At 40.5% G+C, this 21301-nt stretch overlaps 3 protein-coding genes across 3 annotated transcripts; 2 read left to right on the forward strand and 1 right to left on the reverse strand.

The window, feature by feature from the left end:
- Positions 1-6536: 6536 nt before the first annotated feature.
- Positions 6537-12736, forward strand: LOC106658724 (short-chain dehydrogenase/reductase family 16C member 6-like). Its single transcript, XM_014380808.2, has 8 exons — positions 6537-6913; positions 8185-8442; positions 11344-11468; positions 11552-11662; positions 11895-12056; positions 12158-12240; positions 12414-12530; positions 12613-12736. Exons 2-8 carry the CDS (start codon positions 8187-8189, stop codon positions 12710-12712), a joined length of 954 nt encoding a protein of 317 aa, XP_014236294.1. The 5' UTR covers positions 6537-6913; positions 8185-8186; the 3' UTR covers positions 12713-12736.
- Positions 12737-12835: 99 nt separating this feature from the next.
- On the reverse strand, positions 12836-14629 carry LOC106658723 (chitinase domain-containing protein 1). The gene is made up of 7 exons (XM_014380807.2): positions 14423-14629; positions 14195-14344; positions 13963-14137; positions 13778-13887; positions 13548-13702; positions 13139-13471; positions 12836-13002 (listed from the first exon to the last, which is right to left on the reverse strand). The coding sequence occupies exons 1-7, from the start codon at positions 14558-14560 to the stop codon at positions 12861-12863; spliced, it is 1203 nt and encodes a 400-aa protein (XP_014236293.1). The 5' UTR covers positions 14561-14629; the 3' UTR covers positions 12836-12860.
- A 168-nt stretch (positions 14630-14797) lies between these two features.
- LOC106658498 lies at positions 14798-21280 on the forward strand. Its single transcript, XM_014380498.1, has 11 exons — positions 14798-14828; positions 14898-15053; positions 18483-18620; positions 19375-19479; positions 19565-19711; positions 19783-19965; positions 20030-20168; positions 20247-20368; positions 20438-20667; positions 20745-20915; positions 21002-21280. The coding sequence occupies exons 1-11, from the start codon at positions 14798-14800 to the stop codon at positions 21278-21280; spliced, it is 1701 nt and encodes a 566-aa protein (XP_014235984.1).
- Positions 21281-21301: the final 21 nt, after the last annotated feature.

Below are 21301 nucleotides of genomic sequence, written 5' to 3' on the forward strand. Positions count from 1 at the left end.
GTGCAATAATGAGCAGCTTAAGTCACGGCGAAGCGTGCCTTAAACGTGAACTTTAGCCACGCAGTGCTTTAAACTTATTATATAAAGATTTCAAAGAAAAAAGTATATTTATTTTTAATTTTGACAAGTGCTATTTACGTTGCATGAGCAAAAACTTACGCATTTCAGTTCCGATGAACGACAGCAACAATGTTTTTTCCTGCACATTTTACAATCGCAACTGGGCAACAAATCTGTTACAGAAGGAAATAGCTTCAGAACTTCCTCTGGAAGGTATTTGTCTCATCATGGGATCAGAATTTTTCTCGTAACCGATGTTCAAGTGTCCTAGTTTTCATGATCCAGATTTTGATCCTTTTCATTTTGGATTTGTCATGGAAGATGACAAATGAAAATGACGAATAATGAAAAATTATTTTCATCTTTCTTGCAATAGTTTACAAGTATTGGTGGCTTAAGCAATTAATTTGTTTTTAACTTTTAAACGCACATGTTTACAGAAAATCAACCTCAAAAAATCTATTCAAAACATCAAAATACGCTAATACTAATCTATGATCTTGAAAATCGATGAGCATTATACGTGTATAATATCAGATTTTTATGTATTTGATATGGACTGATGAATAATTTTTAAAAAGTTCACAAACGGAAATATCACGTGATATTTTGGCGTGACTTATCACGTGATTTATCACGAGATTTCTCTCGTGATTTCTCATGTGATTTCTCATGTGATTTCTCACGTGATGATTTTCAGTAGGGTAACCATTTCGCCTTGTGGAAAGTGACCCTTTCTCCCTTTCGATAAATTACGATATTTTGAACCATACAAGTACTCGGAAATATACCCTGTGCTATAAGAAGTCTCGTCTTGGCACTAAAAATTTTACACAAGACCACCGTAACCGTAAGGTTACAAAAGTCCCGTCTCCCGACGTGACACAAGTCGAAAAGTGCACAAATACTTAGAAAAAAAATATGTAAAACAAAAAAATATACAAAAATTGGTTTTCTTTTTTACGCATGTACGAATAAAATTTAAGTTCAAATTGTCAAATCATGTAATATTGTAATAAGAATAATATGCAAAAAAAAAAAAAAAAAAACCCCACCCCCTTTAGACAATAATTAGTTATTAAGGAAAGTGTAACAACGACGTCGAATAAAAACCATAAAATTTATAATTGCAGCCGAACAATCTGCCTATTAATCATTTAAAAATCAAATTAAGCACATTAATTTTAAGAACACCACGAGCAGGAGCTCGTAATTTGCTAAAGGCCAGGGAGGTGTAATGACCTAGTCACGGGGGTCCTAACATCCTCGTGGCCACAGACAGGCGAAACACCGGGTCTACAAATTAGTCCGGTGTAACGCCAAGTCTAGAGCGGCGCATGCTGGTGTGCGGCCGCACATGTACACCCGACGTTCATAATATCTGTCCAAATCGACTTCACTTATTTCGATGATTTGGAGTCTATCTATACGTTTATGAGAACTTTTCATGTCTAGCGTGAAGTAAGGTCCGGACAGATATTATGACCGTCGGGTGTACACCGCGGCACACACTTGTGTGCGTGCTCACACGTATGGAGCGGCTCGCGCTTGTGTGGAGCATGACTTGCGCTTGCGACCAAACGTCAAAATCGCGATGCTTCTGTCATAAAGCATGCGATTTAATGATCGGCCCGGGCAATAAGTAACTCCCGAATGCCGGCGAAGGTCGAGTCCCGAGTTACGCCGATGCTCGGGCAGGCGGGCTAAGTAATTAGGAAAACGACCCGAGCATCCGCTAGAACAGTTGTTTATGAGGGAGGACATAAGTCAACGACGGTCTCCGCCCGAACAAAGGGGTGCCGCAGAAACAGCCAGTATATATACCGGGACGTGAGGGAGTCTCGGGGTTCAGTTCAGTTGAGATCAGTTACTGTTATTGAGTAGAGCGAGGCTCTAGGCAGATCAGTCACGACAGTCAAGAAGAGCGAACCTCTGGCCAGCTCGATCGCGAATCTCAACTAGTTTCACAGTGCACGAGTCAGTTATTCGCAAAGTGTGTGAACTCGCCCAGCTCGCCGACGCCGTGCCACCCTCGTCGACGCCGCAGCAGCCAAGGCTGCATCGCTACGGGCCCGCTCTAAAACGGACAATATCAGCCGCCAAGCCCAACGACGCCGCCGAAGAAAAGCCGATACCTTGTAAGCACCTACTGTTGTAATTAGAATTAAGTCTGTGAATAAATCGTCTCTTGTGAAAACCAAACAGCCCATGTAACTCTTTCTTCACCTTACCTCACCCCAGAGACAAACGCGAATAGAGCCGAGTCCTTTCAGTCAGCTGACGTATTTTATTAATAAGTAATAGAGGGGCTAAAATCCCGTCATTACAAAACCAACATCTTGAAGACTTATATGAGGCGTTTCAGCCCAAGTGTTCTAGCGCGTCGGCCGCACGGCGCTTTTAGGCGAAATTGCTTAATTTCTATCTCGCTATAAAACATCCTAAACGCACTTAATAAAAATATGTGACGTATGATTTCGATTGGAAATTTCCTCAGCTTTCCGATGGTGAAGTCAGATTTTTGAAAATTTTCCATTTTCCACGGAAAATTGTAAAAATAAACTTTTAACGTAAAATATCCCAAAAAACGCATTTTTAAGATTTTTTAAAGTAGTCTCAATCGAAAGCTGAGGAAATTTCCCATCGAAATACATATTTTCCAGAGAGTACATTTTATTTTTACTAGCTGAAATACAGCGATGAACGTGTAAAAACGTGAGATTTTGCGCCGCGGGGGGTACTGCGCGACAAAACAGCTGTCGCGCGGGCCGAAAAGTTGTGTTTTTACTCGTTCATCGCTGTATTTCAGCTAGTAAAAATAAAATGTACTCTTTGGAAAATATGTATTTCGATGGGAAATTTCCTCAGCTTTCGATTGAGACTACTTTAAAAAATCTTAAAAATGCGATTTTGAGATATTTTATGTTAAAAGTTTATTCTTACAATTTTCCGTGGAAAATTTTCAAAAATTTGACTTCACCATCGGAAAGCTGAGGAAATTTCCAATCGTAATCATACGTCACATATTTGGGCTAAACCGCCTCATATATTGATTTTATGCGCCTATTTATTCATTTTATTTATTAGTTTATATTTCATTGGCATGAAAAAATAATTTCAAGACCACTGTACACTAGACCTACTTTAATTCTGTCCAATTTTTCGGGTGGAATAGGAATTGGAACGTGTATAAGCATACAAAAATCCACATTCCTCGGGACAGAATTAAAGTAGGTCTAGTGTACTCAGAAAAGTACTAAAGTAACAACTCCTGACGTGAAACTGATAAATTAAATTAAAAAAACACAACTTAGTATAATAGATGAAGAGCCCATATCACTTTAATAATAGTGAAATAATAGTGAGTCGAGAAAGTGCGGGAGTAATAAGTTTCGCGACGAGGCTTTTGCCATTTCCATAATTGAGCTGAATTTTCCAAGTTTCGCCGAAATATATCGGCCAGCCACCCACCCTTGTCTGTTATTGAAATAGATAAAAAAATTTTATGCCATATAAACTTCGAGTCAATTTCCTCTTTCTAATTAGGTGATCACGAGACGTTAAAATATCACGTAGTGATATTACGTTATTCAAGAAAGATGGTAAAGAATTATATTAGAAGCAACCGTTTAAAGTAAATTAATATATATATTATTGTTTATAACTTACATTTTGGTTGGTTATACTTTAACATTGACAAAACTAGACGGCTTAAGGCGTCGTGGCACGGAGATGGAGAAAAAAGTCGACGTCCATACTGGTCGGAGTCGCGCACAAGATTGATTGAAAAATTCGGTTGCAATTAGAACTTCAATCTGTAATTTAATTTTAAGATGAATCGGCGGCTAGAAAATACCGTTTACTTTAATTCTGTACGACTCGCATCTGCGTCCGCACCACAAGATGTCTGCAACTTGTCTATCAACACACATGGCCTTATGATAATTTGAAACTCGAATCTTCTTGACTGTTCGTTCACTTTGTATAATGTTTTATTATATTATTTCAAAGAAAGGTTGGTGTTTATTTTAACGAATCACAAGTCAAATTCAAAATTTTTGTTCATAATATAGAGGTAAAATATTCCATCACCAGCTAGCTATCTCCGTTTTACTACTCTTTGACGAGTAAGTGGTTGGAAAGGCTTTAAATTGTTTATAAAATTATGGTTGTTAATAGTTCGTGTAATTATTTAGAATTTGTCACACATATAATATATATCATTTCACTGTTGTAGAAGTTATTTTCAAACTAATAGATTGATCAAAGTCAAAGTACGTGGGAATATTGATACTAATTCGACGGTTCTTTTTATCTATATATTTTTTATATCTTTTTATTTTTTCGTATTTTAAGGGGTTCAGAACTTATTGTTTTTTATGGCAATATTACAACTATGAGCCGTTTTAAAATCTAAGAAAATGTAACGATTATTTACGCATAATATTTTGATGAAAACATGTTATATTTTCACGAGTTTCAACTATCAAAAGTTAAAAGTTAAATCATATCGTGACATTAAATCCGATGAAAAGGATATTCATCTAAAAACACACCTTTTTTTCATTTAACTTTTCAATTTCTATCCACATTCTATTTTCATATGTATCAAGCATACATGTTACATGAATTGAAAAATCACTTGTCAGTATTATATTTTCTATCAATTCTTTAAAATGGTTCCAAGCAACTGATTATGCTAATTGCAAGTCGACTCCGATGTAAGAATTTCACTCTATGTGAAGACATGAAGTGTCATAAAAGCTTATATGTTATGCGTGAGCTGTCGTTCACTTCTTTGGCCATGGTCCATTGCTTTGTATGACCTGTGTCAAAACCTTGTGTACAATTTTTGTTTTCCATTTAAAACTTTCATATATTTTTTTAAGGACTAGTGTTTGGATTTTTTTTCCTTACATATATCACGCTCATTTTCGTTTAAATGAAAAGGAGATGTTTATTCAAGTAAAGCCCAGTGAAAATTTTATCATTTTGAAAAATTTATCATTTTGAAAAATTTATCATTTTGAAAAATTTTTCTGTAATTTTTTTAATAGAACTTTAAAAATTAATTTCATAAGTTATTCTTAAGCTAAAGCCAAAGATCTTTGGAAGTAACGAACGACGTGCGAAAATAAAGTTTATATAATTATTGTCGCAGAAAAATAGTTGATGTATTTATGTTCATATGACGCATAAGGACAAAGTTTCATTGCGCAAGAAAGTACAGTTAAATAGACGCGAAAAATAAAGGCTGCGTAAATAAGTGTACTTACTGTTCACACTCGTGAGATATTTCACAATTTAATGAGTATTTGCAGCTAAATGTATTGTGAAAACTAACAACATCAGTGATAGCTTCGAAACGGTTTTTATTTTCAATGCGCATAATGTTTTTGACAATTATCTCGTAATCAGGTTTATTGATATAGTATAAGTTTCATTTGGAACTAAAAATGATGAAGGCGCTAAAAGTATAGTTTAAGTGTTAATGTATTTTTTTCTCTTTATTTTTGCCGAATATGTTCGAAACTGTCGATCTTTAACGAGCAATTTACGTGCAAAAACTAAATTTTTGATAACTCATCACACTGATGTAATAAAAACAATTTAAAACTATAAATGTTTGATGATCAATCGATCATTTACGGAAAAAAGAAAATCTTGATACAAATTTAAAGAACTAACCGCAAACTTAAATACCCTATTTCTTTCAATATTATTTGGTCCAAACAAGCAGATATTTGGGAGTCGGTCAAGTGTCTTTCGAGCAAACAGTAAATCCATATGGACGTTTTTTTAATGGCACTTATGAATCTTTAAATTCCGCAACGGGAGCTTAGTACGAATGAAAAATCAAATTTCGAGTTCAAGTTTTGAGAGATCGAAGGAAGAAAAACTCGAAAAGAAGATAGAAAGCGGAATGGGCAATTGGCAACAATGTCAAAGTCACGCATAAATCGTAAAGTGCAAAGCGCGCCCACAAGCTTATGTATATTATATATTCACGGAGAAGGGGCTCCGCGTCTTTTTGCAATTTTCTCTTGGATCTAGATAAGCGCACACGAGCTGCAGAAATCGTGGCCGAGTACGCGACCGCAAAAATCCATCTAATCTCTGCGTGTTTTCTTAGCGAGTCGACGCGTGATCCAACGCCGTGTGCAAAATGAGCGTAGAGCAGTGCTGCAGGATGGAACTTTCCAATTGGATGTACATGCCTATATTATGCTATATGCTATAGACGTAGGCACAGGATAAGCCGAGCATAGATGTATATACACATGGAGTAGCTTTCACTAGGCCGACACACACACACACACACACACACATACACATAGCCAGATTCACGCTCAGACTCGCGGCTACTTTAGACAAACGCACATACACACAGATACGAATATCCACAGTCGCTGGCGCAAAAAGGGGGATACACAAATATAGTAGCTCGCGCAGAGGACTTGGATGTCGCGCTGCAGCTCGGCCTCGCGGCATATACCATCGTTACGCGGCTGAGCCCGTAGCGATCCTCTTGTATTGTATTTTAAAAATTTCGCACGAAGAGTTTCGCTGCTCTTCGGCTCGGCTTGGCTACTCTAGTTTGCATCCGCGTCTCTTAGTGCAGTGCGCGACGCGACCATTCGAACGCGAGCAGGCACGGGTGCTCCAATAGTTCCACATGCCGATTTTCATTCGAATCAAAGTTTTCCAATCGAGTGTGTAGCTGTATTATGAGACCACCAGAAGTCTGTGCTTTTTTATAATCAACTAATTTGTCGCTGATACCGCGAAGCGCCGCTGCAGTTTTAGACAAAAAAAAACGTCAAATTTTTCATACCCGTTTGCATAAAGTAAGGTAACTATATTCATTTAAATAATATCCGTTCGGATGATGAAAATCGGAGAAATCCAGAAAACAAACAGGACAATTTTGCGCGCGGCTCGATTACGAGCGCACCGGTACATACTACATACACGTTATAATGGAGTAAAAAATGTGAAAATTACTTTCTGTACATTAGCGGCTATCTGACGGATCTAGCTCTTGGTCTTTTATGAGCAGCATCGATTAAAATCTTAGCGGCTGTATACATTATACTTTAGTGCCGCACGTGACACTTTTGTAATTTTCATCAGGCGTCATTTGCGCAAGGAGCAATTGTGCGACCATTGTTTGCGCTAAACTCGTCGCGATGCGCCGCACCGATAAAAAATGTTATACTACTGGGACAAAACGAGTTTTTCAATGATCTCGATATTACGCGGATTAGAAATTTCGAAAAAGACGTACACGCGAGACGAGTGAATCTTTTCCTTGAGAAACCGAGTCGAGTAAAGACAATTTTTCAATCAGCGCACGTACTGCCTGAGCATATTCTCGTGCATACTTAGTACATATACACGGCGATCAAGAATCTTATCGTTGAATTGAAATTATATGGTTTGCGTCGCGGCTTGATGGGCTAATTGGCATGCAGCGCTGCAAGCTCTGATAATTCCCATCGCATGTTGATTCGCCCGAAGCGCCTGGGCCAATTTTACGCATCTCGAGTCGCTCCACTGCGGCCACGTCGTAGTTATTGTTGTTGTTGTTGTTGTGGTTGCTGCTGTTGACGTAAAAAGTATACGCCATGTCCATCATGCTCTGAAACAAGCCTGCGTGAATGCGCATACGAGTTTTTGTTTACGGTAAACCTTGACTTATCTTGACTTTTTAATTCTGTGGCTCACGACGAAATTTTCAATACATTAAAGTGACTCATCTTATTAGAAAAATAGGTGAATATTAGCAAATAAATTAGCATGAGATGGTAGAGAGTAGTTTATGCAAGACACTAAATCGATAATACAGAAGAGTAATGCCTATAAAACTGCACATAAATGGATGCGTAAATTCACACCGCAGAGCTATATGCACAGCTCGATGACTTTCTAAATCGGCGCCTTCGACCATAGATTCATTACCGAGAAACGTAATCTGACTAGACGGGAGATTAAATTAGTTTTGTTTCGTCAGAGTAAACAAAGATTCGATGCGCATTCATTAAAGATAACATTATTGCAGAGGATTAAAATTTTTCCGCTTGCCCTCGAAAAAATGTGTTGACCATGTATTACGAATTTCAGAAATGAGCGCCATGGGGATCCAGCAGATTCACGATTTCTTTGCCCTCCTGTACGATCTCGCGATTTTCGCCTTCATGTCGGTGATTTACTTCGTCGAGACGATACTGCTGACCTTCGTTCCACGGCGCTATCGAAGCAAAAATCTGCGCGAAGAGATCGCACTGGTGACCGGAGCCGCTGGTGGCATAGGTCGTCTGATCGCCCAGAAGCTCGCCAATCGCGGCTGCGCCGTCGTCGTCTGGGACATTAATAAGGATGGTACGTACCCGCGCGCATAATGCGAGTCTTAATTTACGATTCAACCGATCGCTTCGAGTTGTGACACATTCAAGGCAACGTCAAATGTCGTCATTGCGAAATAGGCTTCTTTTTCTTTGTGAGGTTTATTTATTGCATTCATTTATACAAAATCTACATCGGAATATCTATTGGATTTTGAGAAAGTTATTACCAGAGTTTCAGCTTGAATGAATTCTTCACAAGCTTAGTTATAATTCTGTGCAAAATTCGTTTCAACTGTGTCGAGAACATCTCTAAAAGGAAAACAAAAGATGCCAAGGCGTGTCCGGCTATCAAAACGATGGCGCAACTGGTCGACGACAGACTTCGATCTTGGTCGCCTTTGCCGTCGTCCTCCTCGAGATCCTCGTCGAATTCGCGCTCGTCCGCGCTCACGCCCAGTTGATACTTCCAGGAGCGAGTCGAGCACTCGTCGCCGATGTTGAGCGTGTGAGCCGGGAAAGTCTGCATGATCTCGCTCATCATCTTGGCCGTGATGCCGGACTCGAAGATTCGACGCAAGGCCAGGTCGAAGCCGTCGACGTAGGGCGACGCCTTCGAGAAGAGCATGTGGTCCCTGCCGGTGGCGAATGGCTCCTCGATCACGCTGATCTTCCATTCCTCGCGGCTCGAGTACGTGTCCTTGAAGAATCGCACGACCTCGTCGTCGATGTCGCAGCCGCTCGGGCCCCGATTGTTCAGTATCATGTCCAGTACGCACTTGTAGTCGTTGCCGTAGTTCTGCGAGGTTTTCGACTCGTCGAAGAGACGATTCAATGCCTCGTAGTCTGTCGAAGATCCGTAAAGATCCTTCAACTCCTCGTTGATCGTCGGTGTGATTTTCGAATCTAGCAATTCTTGCAGCGTCTGCAATTTCAAGTACGTTCTTCTGGTGAGCAAAGTCAGTACGATTTGATAAAATTTTGTCGTCAGCACGATCGACAGCAAGGAAAAAATCAAAAATATCATCTTGCGCTTGAAGGATCGAGGAATGGGCACGCCCACGCCAAACAACAGTTTGATCATATTGAGAAGCGACCAAAAGCGTCCCTTGTCTCCGAGAATTTTCGCCAGCAAAATCACCGCGACGAGAGGTATCGTCAAAGCTGCACAGGCGTAGAAAAAATTAGCGGAAATCCTGAGAGGTCTGCTGTACTGCTTGACGGCGATAAAGTGAGAGCGTGGCAATGAGAAGCCGCTGTACTCGAAGGAATATTCTTGCAGAGATTTGAAACCGGTCAGGGCGTACAGATTGATCACGAAGTCGATGACGTTTTCGTACAAGGCATCGTCGTCCTGCATCCAGGTTATCGTCGAGTCGTTGAACGGCCAAGCGTCTCGAAACTCGTCGTTGCCGAAAATCACCAGGTCGATGCTGAAGCTGAAGTTCAGAGCCTTGGCGATGGCCTTGGTCAACGAGTAAAACTGGCCGATGAGGACGTCCTTGGGATCGTCGCTCGCGTTGACGCACACGTCCATCACGGCGTCGGGATACCAGAGAATGACGCCGGCTCGCAGCGGGTAGCCGTTTAATTGGCTCAGTTTTTGGCTCTCGAAGTCGATCGCCGCCTGGTCCAACGACGCCGATCCAAAGCATCGGTACTGATTGGTAAATGGATTGAAATGATGCGATACGATTTCCATATCGATCGCACTGTTTCCTTGGATAAAGCGATTATAAGTGAGACGTTGTCGTCTTTGAATCTCAAATACAGTTACGTATAAAAACTCGTTGCTCCAGGTGTAGTTGAAGAAAGATCGAAGATTCGTAGACGTATTGGAAAAATGGTCGAGAGTAAACACGATCAAGCATTTCGGTCGCACCAATTTTCCAACGACGTCGAGTAAAAATCGAATGTTATCCACGAGGCGATCTTGGAGCTCCTCGTCACTCGACACCCCCATCAGCAAGATGCTCAAGTGTCGTCTCTCGGACCACTCGCGAAGCGTCAAATTCCTCGAGGCTGCCTTATCGTGATCGTTCGCCAGCGCGGTCGCACTCCTCTCAAAGACGACGGCTGGAAAGCGACGGAGTACGGCTTTCAAGAAGAGTCGCGATTCGCGCGAGAGGCAACGCAACGAGTCGACGATAACGGAGATTTTGGCCGAGCCTCGATTGTACTTGTGCAAAAAGTCCATGGTGCGTCTCAGTGTCGCGTCCGAGGCTTGGTGATCCATCATCGACCCAGCAGCGACAAGTACAAGGCAGAACAGCTTCGCCGAGCAGCAGCGACTCATTTTTGCTCGCAGATAATGCGTTCTGGGAAAAAACGCACGAACGCCAACTATTTACATTTGTAATTGACGATGAGAGAGAAAAAAAACATTCACTTTATCGATCTAGGCGGGAATCGATTCAGTCGTCTGTGGAGCAATATATAAATTCATCGGGAGCAGCGCCGAGGCAATTATTTTCTGCAGCTGACGCGCGCGCGCGCTAATGCGATTAGCTGCGCCTGACAATGAACCGAATGAAAGTAAATCAATAAATTTAATCGGCTTTATACGCAACTGGAAATGCATGACAATTTTCGAATGAACGATATTAATGCGCTCGCCGATGCTTCGCGTGATATTGAATGGCAGATCGCGATGAAACTTGGATTTCTCTGACTGCTGGATCTCAAATGTATCCCGTCTCTGTATATCTATATAATAATCTACAATTAGAACTTTGCGAGATTGTTTTTGCAAGGTTCTCTCTTTCTGTTGAGCGAAAAAATGATCGAACACGCGTCCTAGCCAAACAAACTTTCTCTTTTTCCGTTGCCTGCGCGCCGACACGGCAAATGCACTGAGCTTGCGGCTCTCGACTCGATGCACAGCTGCACCAAGGCCCGCGTGGGAATTTTCGCTGACGATTTTTTTTCTTCCTTGCAGGAGTCGAGGAAACTGCGAGGCTGATACGCGAGGCCGGTGGAAAATGTTGGGCGTACCGTTGCGACGTGAGCGATCGAGAGGACGTTTACACGACCGCCAAAGCCGTCAAACTCGAAGCTGGAAATGTCCGTGATGAATTTCGTTTCTTTTCTTTATTTTAACTCTGGCTGAAACACGAATCTGAACGCGAGCTCATTGTTGCTTTCAGGTGACGATTTTGGTGAACAACGCCGGCTACGTCTACGGTCAGACTCTATTAGATATTCCAGATGACGAAATCGAGCGGACGTTCAAAGTAAACATTATATCTCATTACTGGGTAAGTTGAGAATTTCATTATTGCTGAGAATGGAGTATTTTTTTTTTGTTAAAGAACCGCTAAAGCGTTAAGTACACAAAAATGACCTACTAATGGGAGTGGAGAAAAAAAAAAGAAAGACTCGCCTCGTGCGTAGTTTTGCGAAACTCCGGTCGCGCGTGTGTGTGCTTTTGCATTCTTGGAATTCGTCGCGCGTACTGTATATACAACTGATTGCGATCGATTTTCACAGACGACCAAAGCTTTTCTGAAAGAAATGATGAGAGAAAATCACGGCCACATTGTGACCATTGCCAGTGTCGCCGGCTTGCTCGGCACCTACAATTGCACCGACTATTCGGCCACCAAGTTCGCGGCCGTGGGATATCACGAAAGTCTTTTCACTGAATTGAAAGTGAGTAAATGCAAATTACATGCCTGTGAGCGCATAATACCATGGATACATTTTTACTGGAATTCGTTCTTTTTTTTTCGTTACACTTCTCTACCGTTTAGACTCACGGCTACGATGGTATCAATACAACTTGTGTTTGCCCTTATTACATAAATACGGGCATGTTCAGTGGAGTCAAGCCTAGGTAAGATTATTTTACAAAAATAACGTTGCTTTCACAGAGTAAAAAATTTATTAACAAAACATGAACAAAACGAATACAAAACACATTCACACTTTCGCTACACTATTAATTTGACATGGTAATTGTATACTGTTATAATCTAATTATCATCGGTACTCGTGCCTCACGAATAGATTGAAGCCGATGCTTGAGCCAGAATATGTTGCCAGTGAGGTCGTGGCAGCAATAGCGACCAATGAAGTTTGGGTGATATTGCCCAGGATGATCCGATTCGTCTTGCCGCTGAAATTGTAATTGAAATGACAACTTTTTTTGCTACGTTTAATATTGCACTCTAAATATTTTATAATCGATTTTTGTCATTTCTTTCAGCTTGCTGCCTTCAAAAGTTTGCTGGGCACTGATGTATCATGTTATGCAAGGACCCCAAACAATGATGATGCTCAAACGTGGAGAGAAGAAAATTCAGTAAAATAATAATTTCCGTTGTAAATTATAAATACTCCTTACAACTTTCATGACTGTGAATATTTTATCATACTTGTAAATATCACACGTAGTTCGTATTTTAACTTATAGTTAAAAATACTGTTAAATTATAAGTTTGTTGCTGTTAGTGATCACAATATATCCATGAAATAGTTTAAACCCTGTCCAAGTTCCCAAATTGCAATTCCAACTTTCATCTCCACAGCTAATTCCAATCTGCTCATTAATGAGTAAAGAGTTGGGAAGAACACATAGCCTGGGTTATCTTTGGCCCTGAAATAACATAAGTGTACAATTATAGCATAATTTTAGTTTTTAGAGCAAAAATCAAAACACACTTTATTGTAAAATTTAATCCAATAAAAAATCAATTTTTATAAGTAATTAGGATTTAATTTAAAGTACTTACTTTACTTCAAAGAAATGTTCTTCACTTTCATCATCCCATTGAAGTTTTCCTTTGTGTTTTTCAAGTAATTCAAGGTACTGCGAACCAACTATTGGACCACCTCCAGATGGTGTATAATGATATCCATAGAAATTCAATCCCATTAAAATTTGAGCTCTCCTAACATCATTTGTTTTTGGAACAAGAGCTTTAATGCAGTTACGTATCCAATCAACTGGGGCATTAGGACCAGGTCTATGTACACTTGAAAAATCATAAGTCATTACCGAAAAGTATCGGATATGAGGTGAAAGCTCTTCAAAATCTTCTTTCGTAAAGAGTTCATTTTCCATTCTATAAAAGTAATATTGAATTTAAGACCAAGAGATACAAAAAGAATGTGAAAAATTAAAAATTCATATCACTGTACTTTCTCTGAGCTGGAATTGCTAAAATAGTGTCTAGATCATTTTCTCTCAAACCATCAGCAATTGAAGTAATAAGTGCAGTCAAAATACTTTTTCTCACACCTGCCATTAAAAATTGATTCCAAATTTCCAAAACATATCCATCAAATGAATTGGTCTAAAAAAAAATTAAATTTAGAAATTTAAAAGAAAATTACATTGATTATAATCTACATTAATATGGAAAATGTACTTCAGCTAAACTAATGAGCATATCGATAAATCTATGTCTCTTTTGAAGATCATGGAAAATTTCTTCAACGTGGTCACTCGTCCACCTGTCAAATAGTATTCGTGGCAATACTAAAAATAAACAATTGATAAAATTAAGTTTTCAATTTTTGATAATTAATTTCTATAAATAAAAGAATATATTACTTTTTACTGAATGTTTTTTAGTATTAGCATCTTGCATACTCTTAAGCCACTTTTTATCCATATCATGTACTGGAATTTTAAATGGATGTCCTCCTTGAATAACAAACCAAACTGGAGACACCAGATCAAATTTTTTGTGAAACTTTTTTGCCCTGTCGTAGCCTGCACCATTCCACTAAAAAGTTTAAATTATTAGTCTTGTTACGCGATGAAAATATCTGACAATTCTTACTGGTGTTATGTAGCCAAGAACTTCTCCAGGCACATAGTGCCTAATATTTGTATGTTTGCTCAGTATATCAGCTTCTCTTAAAATGTCTTTTGCTGTAACATCTCTTCTTACTAGTTGTCTTTGAAAAACGTCTTTTTCTGATACTTCTGGCTGCAATGAGTGTCATTTACAATATTTGAAGTAGATGTGTGAAATAATGAATTGGGTATGCATTTGAAATGGTTTTACCTTCTTCTTTTCATTTTTAGCGTCATCTTTGTTTTTTTTATTCTTTTTCTTATCATCCCTCGCAGAATTTGGCGACAAAGTTGCACTCGCGATTGATATTAATATCAAAATACTCAATATAAGAAAAGTAATCTTCATTTTATGAAAGATATGAAAGTCTGAACAGCAGCCGTAGCACAAGTGAAATGCGGCTGGTACTGTTAGCGTGTCTGCGCCTGCTTAATGCCTGTGACAGACGCCGCCACGATCCTCGTGCCGCTAAATGTTGTGACTTGTGCAGAAATATGTTGGCGCGCGTGCGTGACTCGGTAAGAGATAAAACCCAGGTTTGAACGAGTAACGCGGGAAAATGAACTTTATAATCAATTTTGCACCATGTATGATGTTAACGATATGGTTTTAGCGAGTGACACTTTTTTTGAGCCTATGTACCTCGTAACTCGGTAAAATCGTTCATTAAATTTGATATTTACAGGAAGTACATTGGCCATGTATCGGCTGCATTTCGCTATCATTCTCACGCTCGGATATAAAACATCATGTGCTACAGGCGACAATACAGTGAGCACTTTAGGAGAGTCTCAAAACTACATGAATGGAAACACCCTCATGAAAGTCACGATTACTTACGGTCACGAACAATTACGTCAAAGGCTCGATCGAACAATCGCTGCATTTCCGTAAAGTGTCAGTCGATTCGGTTTTGGTTTATTCATAGAATATCTCATGTCTTTATAAACCTTTGGAGCTGTTGACACAACAAATAAATTGAAATGGAAAAGTATGAAATAAACATTATACTTTTGGAAAAAATGGCAAATCAATAGTTTATTTTAAAGCATTGGGAGAAGGCGTGGATCCGCTGAAAGTTTTCGATGGAAATCAGTCGAGCGATCGAGCAAAGATACATCGAAGCACATGCGATCGAAATCACGTCGAACATTTCGCCGCAGACATAATGTATTCACGGCATACGCGCGTATGTATATTGGTGCTAGGCTCGCGCTTTGGTATAATATAAAGATTTAGCTGCTAAATATCCACATAATAAAGACAACTTTCACCCGTCGAGTGTGCATATAAAAATGTAAAATCTCGAAATTTCACCAAAAATCGCGGCTAATTTTGTTTTCCTCTTTTTCTCGGTCCCTTCTCCTTTCGAGTTTCCATGTGCAGCCGCACACACACACATACACACACAGACGCAGAGGCGCCGATAACCGATTTTATACCGTCGAGCAGGCCGCAAAACTGTCTCTCGGCGAATCTCTTCAGACGCTCGCACTCGCACGCGGATACAAAGGCGAGATGTAAAAGTCCCCGTGGAATATGGCACTAGTCGAGCTGTACAGTGAGCTCGGTGGGAGAGCCGAGAGCTTGAGGCCCGTCATATTATAGCCGACTGTTATATACCGATAGTTTGAAAGTGCGAGGCAAGCTGCAACGACTGCTGCTACTGCGAGTGTGTTTATGCATGCAAGTGCAGTGATCGGTAGCGAAAAATCACGGCGCGCGACTTTCCTTCTCTCGAGCGGCGAACGCGACTCGCGAGTTCGAGTTGGCCGATACCAGCCTGAAATATCGTCCGAATAATAATGCTGTAGGCCATCAACGAGATCGCGTCAGTGCAGCCCTATTTCTAATGTGAGATAAGAAGATTGTGCGAAAAGTGGAATTTCAGTTGCGTAGCGGTGCCAAGTGTTTCCATTGCGCGCGAACGCGATGTCGCGCTCGAACCGATCGAGCATCGCTTTCGTCTGGTTCGTCGTCAATTGTTGCACTTTCGCATACTCTGGTGAGTTCATTCCTGTTCTTTTTTCAATCGATGATTATCTATTCTTTAAATTGCGGCAAAGCCGCTCGTGTTTGTACATATTAGGCTCTATCGAACCATAATTGATTTATTTATGAAAAAAAAACTCACTGCGCTTGTCTGAAATGACAAACGATGAGAAGCATCGATCGTTTCGACTTATGCCGTACATGGTCGCACAATAGAGAAGCGCAGCGGCAATTGTCCAACCCGCCAAACGTTATAGCACTTCGACAAATGTATAATAATACGCTGCAAGACACGCCGAGTATTAGAAAGTGCGAACACATTTACACATAAATTGCCCATAAATCGACAGCGTCGGTTGCGCCGCGCGCTCGAGGGGAAATCTGCGAGCTGCATAATGTTGTTTTTTTTTCGGAATAATTAAGTGTCACTGCCAACGTACTCATTGATCGTAAACGACCGAATAAAAGCGATATCACTCTCGTATATTACTTTCGCTCGAGATAAGCAGGCGATTAAAGGTAAACGCAGTCGGCGGAAATTGTTTCGACGCATCCTGATCACGATGAGTACATACACACGCAGCGGCAATACGATCGAGCCTTGACCCACTGAACAAGTTCGAGGTTAACGCTTCGTCGGCCGCATAGAAAGCTATACTTAATATGCCATTGCACTCGCTATCCGCGCGCGGCCGTCCTTTGTAAGCCACTTTTTCGCCCAACGTACGTATATAATGATCGGTAACGGGGGAAATTGTGCATAAACGCGCAGAGCCGAGTATTACGACGATTTCTTCGTCCAAGACTGGGGGAAATGGCCATAAAGCTCGATCGCGTGAGCATTTCCTGCGCCAGCCGAGAAAAGTCGACCCAAATGAATCAGGCGCGCAATCACGTATCATTATACTTCCGTAAATAATCCCTCGATACGACGTCTTTCACTCGTGCGCGCGTGGCTAATTCGCGCTTGCTCGAGAGCTTGTCCATCTATATACGTGCGCGAATGCAGTCGCGCGTCTCGTAAGATACGCGCCAGCATCTGTACATACAATGTAACGAAAATTACATAAAGCTGCGCTGCTGTGCGCTCGAGCTCCAGCGCGGCTTACATAAAAATGCTCCCGAGCTGCATCGCTGTCTCTTTCTCTATGCCACAACTATGTATATAGTCTCGAGAAAAAGCCCGTATCATAATAGCTTCGTGTGGCATTAGTAAAAGTATATACAGCTATACGCTCGTTATTATATATTTTTTGCTCATCCACAACACGCTTCGTGCTTTTTTTTCTTCTCGCGCGACTTTCGGATCGGATGTAAGCGGCGATAAGGTCGGATCGCAACATTTCCCACGCGTATACTGTACGCGGACCTGCGAATACGTATCGCGCGCGATGCATATAGAGATCGTCGATCCGAGCGCCGATCCGATCGCAGCCGGAAGAGAAACTCGAGCGATATTAATATTTGCCTCGAGTGGCCTCTTGTGTCTCGTGCGACCTCTCTATCATAATTCGATAGTAACGCTCCTAGTGAATCTCTGAACGAAATTCCATATTGTCGATCTGTCTCGCAATTCTTGCAATACGCTTTATAGTGAAAAAAATTGGGGTTGTAAAAGCAAAGTCAACGAAATAGCTCGTGTATAATAAGACCATAGCACGCGATTGGCGCTCGCGAGTCGAGAGAAAGCAGGTGTCATTATATTATTAGCTATGATGAAAGTGAATTAGCCTATACGAGCTGCGTGTGTATTATACGCGTGCAATATATTGCTTTTACGGGCGAGCAATTGCAATAGGTCGCTTTGAAAATTACGACTATAATATATAATGTCTGAAGTACTAATAGTCCTGATTATGTTATTTGGAAACATTGTCGAGGCTATTCTAATATTACACATTATTATAGCGTCGAGATGGTACTGCATTGTTTGTACGTATACGCAGATTATTGATTGATATAGTTTGACATTATGCAACCAAATTAGGGTAAACACTGCCATTTCCAACCAATGACACGTGTCATTCATAAAGTTGATAGCCATAGAGTAACGACTATTTTCATCGACTCCAAATTCATGCGGCATAATGAGTATTCGTTGCATTCATCCCAAAGAGCGCTTGATAATTTGTCGATCGATGAATTCTCGCGTCTTTTCTGTCAGCAGACATTAAAGCAAATATTTTCCAAGGCGCGAGCGTGCGAACGATGAAAAAATCAGGGCAACAATTCAGTCGGGGCAATTATCAATCAACGTTATATGAGTGTTTTGTTGCAGCGATCAAGGTAAACTCGAAAGAGCCCACAGCGACTCGAGCACCATGCCTAGGTGACAGTCAATTCTATCGGAACCCCAGGACGGCCCAGCACTTGCTATGGACAGCGGCCGAGTGCTCAAAGTATTATCTTTGCTTAGGTAAGATTTCATTATTCGTACTTTTTTCATTCACCTCAACTGCTCATAGTAACGTAAGTCTGGTTTGCTTGTAAATAATTTTACCGAAGCTTTGAAGGTAAAATTGAATTATGAAGGTACGACAAAAAGTCTAATTGTAAGATAGCCATTGCGTTAAATTTTTTTCTGTCGGCTGCGAGCAATGCGAGTTATTATCGAATTAATTAAAAATTTAACGAGGTGACGTATCGCGTACTCGAAACTATCAAAGATTTAACGGCAAACATTGAACTTAATTGACGCTTTCGATGCTCTCAACTTTCGAAATAAGTGCTTCTGATAATAGTTCGAAACTTTATAAAAATTAAAAAAAAATTAAAATCAAACGTTTTGTAAACGTCTGCTCTACTTTTGATATGACCCGAGTATCACTGTGGTATACGCAATAACGTCATCCTCCAGTTTTTTTTCATTGAAAAAACATACCACAGGATTTGAACTAGTTATACAACTTGGCGTGCGAGCTCAATTATTTCATTCTCTCCTATGGGTGTTATACTAGTTCTTAGGTGAGATACACGAAATTGCATCAAGTTTGTGTGATTTGAAAATTCTCATTTTAATTAGCAAACTAATTACACATTTTTTTCTGTCATTTTTCATATTTTGTTTCAATCACGGAGTCAACAAGTCGAAAAATGATCATTAATTTAAAAATAAAACGTATTTTGAGTTGGATACAATTTGATCGCAATATGTCTCTTCGATGTCGTAGATGAAGAAGTATTTGAGTTCAAATGCTCGCAAGGATTGCTGTTCGACGTTACCCGTCAGATCTGCGACTTCAAGACCAACATAGACAATTGCGACGTAATACTAGGTGAGAAAATTTTTACATCTACTCACGTACGAGCGATTAGTCGCTCGACGACATAACTCGATTTTCCGCGTAACACATTTTACAGCCGACGAAGAGCCGACAAAGCCACAGGCCGAAAATGGAAGTTGCGACGAAGGCAGCACGGCTTGCGGCGACGGCAGCTGCCTCGCGACTCACTACTTCTGCGACGGTAACCCAGACTGCCCGGACGCATCTGACGAGGCCTGGTGCGGTGAGTAATTTCGCAATTTCTTCAGACTGGCAATAACGTAACGAGCTGCCTGACTTTCTTCTATCCGCCAGAAAATCGAAGCGACGTCAACGGGGCTCTGCCCTGCGACAGGAGCCGCTGCAAACTTCCGCACTGCTGGTGCTCGGAGGATGGCACCGATATACCGGGGAATCTGACCTCGCCCGAAATACCACAGATGATCACTTTGAGCTTCGAGGATGCCGTGAATCCGGACAATTTCGATTCCTTCATCAGTGAGTATTGGACTGAGTTTAAAACGTTGTTTGAACTTGATTTACCGATTTTTTCTCGCTCTAGAAATGTTCACGGACGATCGGAAAAATCCGAACGGCTGCCCGATAAGAGCCACTTTTTTTGTTAGCCATCAATACACGAATTATAGAGATGTGCAGCATTTGTGGAATCTTGGCCACGAAATTGCTATTCATTCAGTAACGTAAGTTAATTTACGCACTTTAGACGTCACTTTTGACGTCGAGAAATGAGTACATTTTTTATTTTATTGCTCACGCAGGCATCGGGGACCCGAGGATTGGTGGATGCAAAACGCCACCGTCGAAGACTGGTTCGATGAAATGGTCGGAGAAGCCAACATTATTAACAGATTTGCAGGGGTGCGAATGCAAGATATTAAAGGTACGCAAGAACTTAACATAGGGCTTTTGACTTTTCAGAAAACTAATTGAGCGAAATCGTTCGATGTAGGTATGAGAGTTCCTTATCTCAGGGTTGGATGGAATCGTCAATTTTTGATGATGACTGAGTTCGGTTTCGTGTATGACTCAAGCATAGTTGCGCCGCCATCCAGTCACCCCATTTGGCCTTACACTTTGGATTATCAGGCTCCGCATGTGTGTGCCGAAACGGGACAAATGTGTCCAACTAGATCGTATCCAGGAATTTGGGAAATTCCTATTAATCCTCTTCTTGTAGGGGTAAGATGCTTTTTGGAAAATATTTCTCATTGACACTCATTAACTTGAGAAGATCCTAATAAGTAAGTTTATTGCAGGATCAAAATTGTCAAACATTTGAGTCATGTTCAATGGATTTAACAGAAGATGAAATTTATGGCACTTTGATGAATAATTTTAAAATGCATTATTCAAGTAATCGAGCACCTTTGGGTTTACATTTCTCAACTGCATGGATAAAAAATTCCAAGAACTTTTTAGCACTATCGGTCGGTATATCAAAATTCTGTTACTAGACTCAGAATAAGGTTTATATTTTTCTTTTTCTTGTAATGAAATATCTTCAATTTTTCAGAAATTTGTTGAGGATGTGTTACGCCTGCCAGATGTTTATTTCGTAACGAACCAACAGATTCTTGAATGGATGAGACATCCAAGGAAATTAGAAAGCTTACGAGCTTTTGGCCCATGGCACTGTTACAATAAAAAACTTGATACCCATGAAATAGCCTGTGATTTGCCAAATTTATGTAAATTACCTAGCAGAGTACTCAAGACTCATAGATACTTACAAACATGTTTCGATTGTCCTAAGCAGTATCCTTGGTTGAGAAACGAGTTTGGACACGAATAAGCTAATAAAGCCTTATTTTTT

This window comes from Trichogramma pretiosum, unplaced genomic scaffold (genome assembly GCF_000599845.2).
Source record: "Trichogramma pretiosum strain Unisexual culture from Peru unplaced genomic scaffold, Tpre_2.0 scaffold10, whole genome shotgun sequence".
NCBI classification, from domain to species: Eukaryota; Metazoa; Arthropoda; class Insecta; order Hymenoptera; family Trichogrammatidae; genus Trichogramma; species Trichogramma pretiosum.